The sequence below is a fragment of the Monopterus albus genome, unplaced genomic scaffold (assembly GCF_001952655.1).
Source record: "Monopterus albus unplaced genomic scaffold, M_albus_1.0 scaffold19.1, whole genome shotgun sequence".
NCBI classification, from domain to species: Eukaryota; Metazoa; Chordata; class Actinopteri; order Synbranchiformes; family Synbranchidae; genus Monopterus; species Monopterus albus.
This window is the reverse complement of record NW_018127899.1, coordinates 1,146,100-1,156,128: the sequence shown is the minus strand read 5'-3', so window position 1 is coordinate 1,156,128 and position 10,029 is coordinate 1,146,100. Positions and strand designations below refer to the sequence as shown.

At 40.4% G+C, this 10,029-nt stretch overlaps 1 protein-coding gene across 1 annotated transcript in view; it reads right to left on the bottom strand.

Moving 5' to 3' along the window:
* Window positions 1–9,688, bottom strand: part of lrrk2 (leucine-rich repeat kinase 2) — a 30,620-nt gene extending 20,932 nt beyond the window's left edge. Inside the window, 12 exon segments of the mRNA XM_020593444.1 lie at window positions 558–687; window positions 846–952; window positions 1,296–1,375; window positions 1,464–1,624; window positions 2,230–2,349; window positions 2,758–2,889; window positions 3,690–3,824; window positions 4,186–4,320; window positions 5,132–5,220; window positions 6,345–6,454; window positions 7,651–7,736; window positions 9,048–9,688. Of these exon segments, the coding sequence (XP_020449100.1) occupies window positions 558–687; window positions 846–952; window positions 1,296–1,375; window positions 1,464–1,624; window positions 2,230–2,349; window positions 2,758–2,889; window positions 3,690–3,824; window positions 4,186–4,320; window positions 5,132–5,220; window positions 6,345–6,454; window positions 7,651–7,736; window positions 9,048–9,183 (1,421 nt within the window). The 5' untranslated portion in view covers window positions 9,184–9,688.
* Between the last annotated feature and the right edge of the window lie 341 nt (window positions 9,689–10,029).

The window sequence follows — 10,029 nt, the reverse complement described above, 5'->3', positions numbered from 1 at the left end:
TGTACTGTCAAATCTTGGGTGAGAACCTCCTTCACTCAGTCAGGGCATTGAAAATGGGTCGTGGTTGGGTATTCCAGCATGACAATGATCCAAAACACACGGCCAAGGCAACAAAGGATTGGCTCAAGAAGAAGCATATGAAGGTCATGGAGTGGCCTAGTCAGTCTCCAGACCTTAATCCCATAGAAAATCTGTGGAGGGAGTTGAAGGTTCGAGTTGCCAAACATCAGCAACGAAACATTAATGACTTGGAGAGGATCTGCAAAGAGGGGTGGGTCAAAATCCCCCGAGATGTGTGCAAACCTTGTGGCCGACTACAAGAAACGTCTGACCTCTGTGATTGCCAACAAAGGTTTTGCCACCAAGTACTAAAGCACGTTATGCAAAAGGATCAAATACTTATTTCATTCATGAAAATTGGAAATTACTTTATATAACTTTTTTTGTAATGCATTTTTCTGGATCAAAGCTGTCATTGTTTTACCATTCTGAGTGAAAAACTTTGTTTTCTAAAACAGAAAAGGACATCACAGATTTTTAACTGGGTTTGTTCCCACCTTCCCTCAAAGAGCACGTTGAGCAGTTTGCAAGCACTGATGGAAACTTCAGCTGAGGATGAGTGTCTCTTCATCATGTCCACTACGTTGACATGCAGACCACCGGACAGTAGTGGAGAACGCATTTTACCTGCAAGCAAAGGAGACATTAACTTTACCAGGCAACAAAAAAGGTTTTTCCCTTTATAAAATGCTGGACGTATCAGGATCAGTAGGTAAGTGGGATTTTACCCAATCAGTATGTTACAGAAACCTTCAGTGCAAAGAATATCTCCGATGATGACTCACTGTTGTGTGTGATGAGTGCGGCAATGGCACTGGTAGCAGCTTTAAATACGCTGGGAGAAGAGGAGTGGAGCAACATGGATGCCATTAACTGTCTGTGAATAGGAGTCCTGAAAACAACCATGTAACACCCAAGAAATATTCTGTCAACAGATGTTTTCATACATTTCTTAAACATTTGTCATGACATAAATAATGAAGCATGCAGAGAAATCAATGATGCTGACCCTGAGAACCTGATTTCCTGCATTTTCTTGATTCTAATACAGGTGACAGATGCTGCCTTTGTTTGCCAAGAATGTTTCTATATGTGACAACCATACTGTGTATACTGTAGATATCTGAACTTTTTACAAACCAGCATATGGGTTTACACAGTGAATAACATTACAAACAAATGCTAAACCTCTTTAAACATCTGCATGTGTGGGTCTTCATTTTTCCAGTAGGTACCTGTCACCCTGCTCATCTTCTGAATTGCTCCCTCCAGCCCCATTTAGTAATAGACTGTGAATGGCCCGGCAAGCTGCTTCCTGAGGCGGCACAAGTGATTCCGTTAGAGACTCTGACAGCTGGAATTACACCGGGTGTAGCTCAGAGGCTTGAAAAAGTTGAACTGACCTGAACTGCTGGTTCAGTAGCGTGGTACTCCAGTGCCGTACAACAGGCCTCCATCCAGCCCAGACCCATGTCCACCACCTCCTCCTTGCCCCTGTTCTCCTCCTCCTCTCCTTTCTCCAGTCCCTGCTCGGCCACTGCTTTGCTCTGCACGATAGTTGCAGCTGAAAGGAGGAGACAGCACTGTATAAGTACAATACTGCACACGATCTAATCTAACTATCAGAGGCATTTCAGATGCCATCGGCCTCTTGCTCATCATTTCTGCCATGCATTAAAGCCGAGTATCCTGTCTGTCCACCAGCATGCAACGAAGATTTTACTGCCCTTCACAATCACACACTTTGATAAATAAGTTTCTCTTTTATTTCAAGCACAAAAGCAGCATTTCAGAACAAAGCGGATGTAGGAAACACCTTCCCGCAGTGATTTCTGATGACAAATCAAACAAAAACAGGCCTAAACTTCTCACTAAATGGTGACTTCTTTCAAAATGTCTCTTCGTTTGGTTGTATAGGGGGAAATAACTTTATAAACTCTCTCTCTCTCTCTCTCTCTCTCTCTCTCTCTCTCTCTCTCTCTCTCTCTCTCTCTCGAAATCAGGCAGCATAGTTACAATATATAGAGACATGCTGTTTTTGTACCATAATATAATTTATCTTTAGTATAGAACTGCTGTGTGTCATTGTTCTGTTGTCTCCATCACTAATCCATCAGTGTGCCATAAATAAATTAGTTATATATAGCATGAATGAGTGTGAATGCTCACTGAGGTCAGCCAGGCAGGACAGGGCGGCGGCTTGTAGAGTAGCATTGTTAGGGAAAGTCTGACAGGCTCTAACCACAACCCTCTGGATGCCGTTCACCACCAGGATGTTGTAGTAACTCTCTACAAGATGACAAAAAACAAGCACACCCTGGATCACACAGATGTCTCTACTGACCTTTTCAGTCCTTATTTGTCAGCTTGCAAACACATTAGTGTATCAAAATAAATGCAATCCAAACACTGCTGTATCAGTGGTGAGGATTCATGTGTTATCATCACCAGCAAGTGAGAGGATACTCCAAAGTTATTAAAGCAATTTTATTTAGCCACTACTATGCTAACTGTGAAGAAGAGAAAATTAGCAAAGAAACATACAGTCTAATTTTCTCAAATGTGACAACTGAACAAAAGCATTGGGAGAAACCCTCAACTGAGTAAAACCAGGTAAGAAATGATGTGATTTCATTATATTGGAGGAGGTGAATGTGACAGAAGCTTTGGTATTCTCTGATGAAATCTGAGTCTGACCTGATGTAAACTTCCTGAACAAGCAGCAGGCTGTTTCCTGTAGCTCCTCCAACTCAGGGAAGGCATCCATGGTGGCGATAATCAGGCTGTAGCACCGAGTGCCTCCTGACATCAACATTTCCACGTTACTGCCTGGAGGAAAAGAGCTCATGAGGTCAAAGACGCTATCGGAGTACAGACAGGACTCATCTGCTTTGGATTTCAGATTTTCATTACTGATATTTTTGTTGAGGATGTAATGTAATTTTCAAGTATATACCGATATTCCTGGAGTAGTATAATGCAAACTGATTAGCTGTCACAGAGATATTTATTCTACAAAAAAACTATCAACAAAAAAAGCAAATGGTCAGACAAAGTTTACATATGAAAGAGAAGGATATCGCCAGATAGTCTGGACTGACTGTGATACATCTGAGAGAAACGCAGATTCAGGAGGAGAACATGTTCAGCTCCACTTTTCATGCAGAAATAATCCAGCTCATTAGGTTTTGAGTGTAAGGGAGTGTCTCCATTTGTTCACAGTAATGTTTTTCCTGCAGTCTGATCATTAATTTTGCTGCTCCACAAAATGTAAAAAGAAATTTTCATTGAAATACTGTAAAACTCTAATTAAACTATCCACTGTGTAACTGTGGATTTTGGTCATATACTGTATACTATTCCTCACAATCAGGCTATTTCCATGAATACTTGGCTATTTTCAACAAACTCCACTATCCTGTCCCACAAACAGCTGCTCTTACTCGACAGCACAACTTCACATGTTTACTGGTGTGCTGTTACTGTTTAAAACGTTGAAGAGACATAATAGTCTGGTAGCAAGGCTAAACAGACTGTGTGAAAGTCTTTCCTTCACGATGGATGTATATTGGATGTGTACTAAGTCTTGTAACACTCATAAACACAACTGGAGTGTGATAGGGTCTTACCAGGACGAGCCAGTGGGAGCAACACCTTCATTGCCTCCAGGAGCAGCTCAGGGCTATCTGGGAACCTCTGGAGAGCTGCCAGGATCACAACATGGTCCTGGTTCTCCACAAACTCCACAAGATGATCATTGCTTACTGGAAACACAATCATAAGAAATATATTCAGCTACCGTATAGAAAACATAGTAAAATGTTAATGCAAAGATACAATAACTAAATTTGATATACAGGTACACAGTATGTTAGCTAGCAAACATGCTAAAAGTTACACACTACATATGAATAAACCTATAAACCTACTAATCATAGTAGATGTCACCTGTGCTCTGAGGTGGTTGAGCCTCAGCTCAGACAAATTTGAGCCGAGTACAATCTGATGATGTGGGTCTAAACCTGACAAACTCTCTTAGATATTTTACAGACGATAAACCACAGAGAAACACTTTCTATTAATGTAAAAACCTAGTAGACATGTGGTTACAGTGTGTCTGCCCACCACTCTCCAGTAGGAACTGCAGAGCTCTGCAGCCTTGGAGCTGCACTTCTTCATGGGTAGGAAATGTCTTCATCGCCTGCGCCACCAGACCAAACACATCCTCTTCCTCCTCTAGCAACAGCAGAGGAACCATGTCTATGTATTATGAACAAAACAACCTTAGAAACGCATGCCTTAATGACTGAATTCTGACCATTATAAAACCAATCTCAATGGCAATAGCTATTTCAGTGATTGACTCCTCCCATCCAACTTGCAATTTTAAAGTTAAACAAATCAAACAAGTGTTAAACAGGAGAAGCTGAAAAGCTGAAGCAAAGACTAAGAACTAAGGAAGAAGCAGGGAGTATCTGGCTTGCCAGATTATTGTCCTTGGTGGTGCTGTGACACTGACACTACTTTTGGAGATAACCAAAATGCCATGATGCACACCTTGCTTTCAGGGGTGTCACTTCACATCATCATAAAATACAGGTCATTACACAAGACATTAGAAATGAAAATAACCAAAGAGATGTTTAGGGAAGGAGGCTGAAACGTGGCTCAAAAAATAAACTGAGAAAGACTGAGTTTTCTGAAGTAGGCAGATGTGAGAGAGACCACCACATATACAGATTTACATGTGAAATGCTGTTCTTTGACGTTTAAAATAAACTAGTTCGACATTTTTACTCTTCTTTTCTAAAAGAAAAGAGTGTGAATCATCTGTTTTTAGCTTCCCTTTGTACTTATCCAATCAGTGCATCATAACATAAATCTGTGACTTTGTCGTCCAGATCAAATTTTCTAGTCGGATGTAGAATTATAATTAAAATCACAAACTGGGACCTGGACTTCAGCCATAAGCCACAGAAAGGAGTATTAAACTGGATTTCAATTTTTTTCTAGCACTCATGCTCCACATGTAGCAAGAGCGATGCTCTGCTACATTGTATGTCTTGTGCACCTGATCTGAGCAGTAGAGCTAGGGCCCGGAGTCCCACCATGGTCACTCTGCAGTCTGTGCCGTGCTGAGATAGCACCTTCAGGATCTGTCTAGAAAACACAAGAGTACAGGTAAAAGGTTCACTGGGACTATAGCCAAGCAAAAGAAACCCATTTTACTGTCTCTATACAAGCGCCTAATGTCTAAAAGTTTTTATATTGCTTCAAACCAGGGGCTGATTTAGTGATTTGCTTATCATGAGTTCAAACAATATGTTCTGTAAACTCTTACTGCCAGGGCACACTAGTGTACGCACTACTGCCAACTCAAGTACTAGAAAGGGAGAAATGCCTTAAATCAACAGATCAAACTGAAAAGAGAGCAGTCAAGATGATTCAGGATAATAGTCTATGTATCTAGGACTTGGTCACCAGAAAGCCAAAATCTATTGCCTAGAGGGAAAATGGCTCAAATTCAGCAGAGGCAGTACTGTAGGCAGAGCTCACATATGGAATGATGCATTTAAACAGGAACTCGTGCTGATGAACACATGGTTGCCGCTTTCATTGTACCAACTCCTACTCCATCTCCTGTAAAGCTCAGATGAAGATGCCACTGACAAAAGCCAGTATTATGTTCATGATTCACATAAGTGACATATTAAATGTCACAAAATTCTAAAAACTGTCCAAGTTTTTATTCTTCTTTTAGGGATAGCTACATTAATAATACGTTTTGATAAAGTTAGAATAACAATATGAAAACTTCAACACTGTTCAGCTCTCAATATTTCTGGAAGATATTACCTTCCCTTGCAAAACAGTCAAACCACTCTTTATTTCAAATGTCAGAGAAAGTTTTTTTTTTTTTTTTTTTTTAACTTAATTTTTTGGGCACTTTTTGCTTTTCTTTATTGCTATTATATACAAAGTGTGCTGCAGCAAGACGGAGGGGAAGACCCAAGACAAAAGTGAGACGCAATCTGCTGTCATCGCATACATACTGTGTATAAGTATATGGTGCACCACATTGTAACCGTTCGGCTGTCGGAGCACCCAGGCACCAACCTTCTTCAAGACACTGTATGGGGTTTTGTAAGGGAAGAGATGACAGGGGTACACACTATGTGCACCAAGTCCCTGCAGTGGTGTGGCTACACAGTTCTAATTCACCACTCCACAACTAACACAAGTGCACCACAGCTACGGTAGCCAATAAACATGTCTTTACTTACTGGTGGACTCCCAGTACATCCCAGTCCTTGGCTGCCTGCAGATGTCTGGTCAGCTGGCCCAGTGTACCGGGACATATTTCAATCAATCGGCACAACAGTGACCATCCAGCCTGCAGTAAGAACAGTATGCTGTCACACACTTTATGTCAAGGCTAACAAACCAAGACAAAAAAGAAACTTTGCACCTTGAGGCATATTTGTGACTTTAGACTAAATAAAATTTAACATGGCTGACATGAAGAGCAGTCGTCAAAATGGGGCCCTTAGAAGTGCACTTTCACGTGCAGGTGCTTTGGTGGTGTGAAGACCCTGTGTCTATTTAACATGTAAGATACTTTAACAACAGCGCTTAAGAAAAACTGAAAACTTAAAATCAGATTTTGTTTTATTTACCCTTCAAACAAGTCTGTTAAAGTTTAAACCGGGCTCACAATCTGACTTTCAGTTTGTGAAAAAGCAGTCACAAGATGTCATAAACATGCTGCATCAGGTGTGGGCATGTAGAACTACACAGAACACAAACTGCCTTAACAGGGCAATGCTGCTAGTGTCTCAGGTAAGATGACTCACAGTTCTGTTTCCTTTCAGCACCATGAAAAACTAGTGCTAGGACATTTATGAAGTATAGTGTATAAGATGGTGGTAATAGCCCTATTCCTGAACAACTAAGACATAACAATTCAACACCCTGGGGGGCTCAGAAAAGAAAAGGCTTTTCTAGCTTCCATATGTTTTTGAAAGGAATGTTTGACTTTATTTGGCAGATGGAAGAAGCTGAAAAAAACTCAGGGCATGAGAGTTTGCCAGTTCAGGTGATTTGCATAATGAGCTCGAGTAAACATGGCACAAACCGCAGCATCATAATATGGTGAAACTCCTGGTATCTACCTTCTGATTCTAGCCTGTTCTGGTTACCTTTAATGGTGCGTCTAAACTTATGTGCAACCTTATACAAAGGCTAAAATACAGGTTTTGAGGCCCCGTGGAATGCTGTACAGCCTAGAAGAATGACGTACTGCTGTAAACAAGAATCCCAGCTATTCCTGGCATAGGACCATATTCACCTGGTGGTGAATGTAACTTATACAGATGATGCAATCCTGAACTCGTGTAAAGCAAAAATTACTATCAGCTTTACGAAAGCTTAATGCTAGGACATCTGTCATTAAAATAAGACATTGCACAAAGTTTGTTCTTTAAGTTCAAGAAGACAAAGTTCAAGATGGCCTATTTTACTATGACGTAAATGAAAAATACGTAAAGTACAGAGTCAAAGGCTGGTGAGATTTCTGATGTCTTGCAGTACCTGCTGGACCCCTCTGCTGCTCATGTGGGATGACAGCACCACCACGAGGGAGACATGGACACATTTGTCCTCAAAGAGTTCAACGGCTGCAACACAGAAAAACAAATAAGAAGACAAGATGTGACTGGTTAATTTGGAAGGAAGGGACGCAGTCTTTCACACATTTCTTTTTTTTAAATGCTTAGGAAATAGTCTGTATCAAGAATCCCAGTATGACGGTGCAAGCCGAGTACTCTTTGTTAATTTGCAAACACTGGTAAAATGAGCAGTGCTCAAACACAGCTGTGATGAAAATGCTGCTGAGAACACACGAAGAGTTAAAATTATGAGCAAGTGACAAATCTGTGTGGCAGAGATGAGCAGAGCGATAGAGGAAGTACTTAGTTAGGTAATAATTATTTGGACAGAGACAATTTTTGTAATTTTGAGCTTCTGAAAATGGGGGACTATACATTAAAATAGCTATAATTCCAAAACAGTTAGTGATGTTTTTGTTAAACCCCTTGAATTAAAGCTAAAAATCTAGACTTGATTTTGAATCCACTTTGCTGGTGTGTGTTATTATCACTCAATCTGTCAAATACTGTCTCACATAACTGATTAATCAATTAATCTAAAAAATGTTAGAAACAGTGAAAAAAGTCCAGAATAATTTCCTAAATCCCAAAACCTAAAGCTATTCAGCTTAATGTTAATCGATTAATCGCTTCAGCCCTGACTGTGAGTCCTGCATAAAAGATTTACATTAGCCTACATACTGTACATACATTGCTAATTCTCATTAGCAAAAAAGTGCAATTAGGTACAAAAAGTTAAGCATGGTTAAGTTAGGTTGTACTGTTTTAATATTAAGTTGAGTTAGACCACCACACTACAGCAATGCATCACTTTCTGCATGCATCTTTATGATTATGTATTGAATGTACTGCAGCAAAAGTACAAAGTACAAAACTGCACAAAATGGATATACTGTAGTATAAGCCCCATAATATATACTTAAATCTCTCCTAATCCAAGAAACACACTACAAAACAGTTCATTCTGAAGGAGTGGTGTAAAGTATTATACTTTACACCACACTACAAAACAGTTCATTCTGAAGGAGTGGTGTAAAGTATTATACTTTATTATACTACTTTCTCCTTCTGCTGCACTAAGTTTCATAAGAAATCACTGCACCTTTTCTCCTTTACACGTGTCTGAGTTATACCAAATACAAAATATACAGTATGATCAATGACATTTGATCAGTTTGGAAGATATTATGCACTGATTAATCCCTAATTAATTCAAATTAGCTCAGTTCAACAGAACCCCCCACCACAGTTTTTGAGTCAAACGACAAGCTGTTTATGAACAGGAACATGAAGCATATGCAGGATGACTGTGTTTCCTACCATATTCCGTGTGCGCCAGGAAAAGCAGATCCTGGATAATTTGAATCAGTGTGCACAATTGTCTGTCTTCCTGCGGCGTTTTCAACCGCACCAGAAGTTTCTTCAGCTGTTCGTTCAGTTCCTCTTTGTCAGCCATGGTCTTTGAAACACAATTTTCCAACTAACGACTTGACATGCATTGATTTGGGTCAGTCAGTACAGTCGCTCAGAACCGACAAAAAAAAAGGCTTCGAGCGGCCGCTTTCTGCGACACTGTAGCAGCACAGGAAGAAACGACTGAAGTGCTACTGTGTGCCCTCATTATCATTACATCACATCAACAAATATTATCCGTATTACATCAGCTACACTGTAGCAAAGTTGCTGTCGCGACTAGGGAAGTTGTCTGTGTCGCAGAGTTTCGGTTCCGGACTTAACATTACTATTTTCGAATAACTTTCCCCTGGCAGAGAAGCATGTTCCTCTTTGTAAAATCGGAGACTTTCTGTTGTTTCTGTGGGAAATGCCAGCGGATCCCCCTGATAGGCGTATTCCTTCTTTCCAACGATCACACCATATGACTCCAGTTAGATAAACCTCCCGTTTGTTACGGTGGAAACTAGAAGCGGACACCGCGCACCACTAGGGAAGTACGGGATGCGTTTTACAGAAATTGTCCGCGGGGGGTGTTCTCAAGCTCCTGCCCTTTTCCCAAATTAATCAAAAGTGCCCCTCTCAACATTAATTATAAAAAAGTTATATTGTGATAAATGTGAACACAAAACAGGAACAAATGCATCACACTAAAATTCCCGTTTATTTGTCACAGCCCTACCGTCCCTTGTTGTCATCGGTGTGTGAATGTGTGTGTGAATGGTGTATGATCTCCTGTAAAGCGCTTTGGCCAGTGCAACACACTGTGAAAAAAACGCGCTTTATAAATACAGTCTATTTACCATCAGACACTTTGGTATGCTGAAATGGTTGCATATTGGACCAAAGC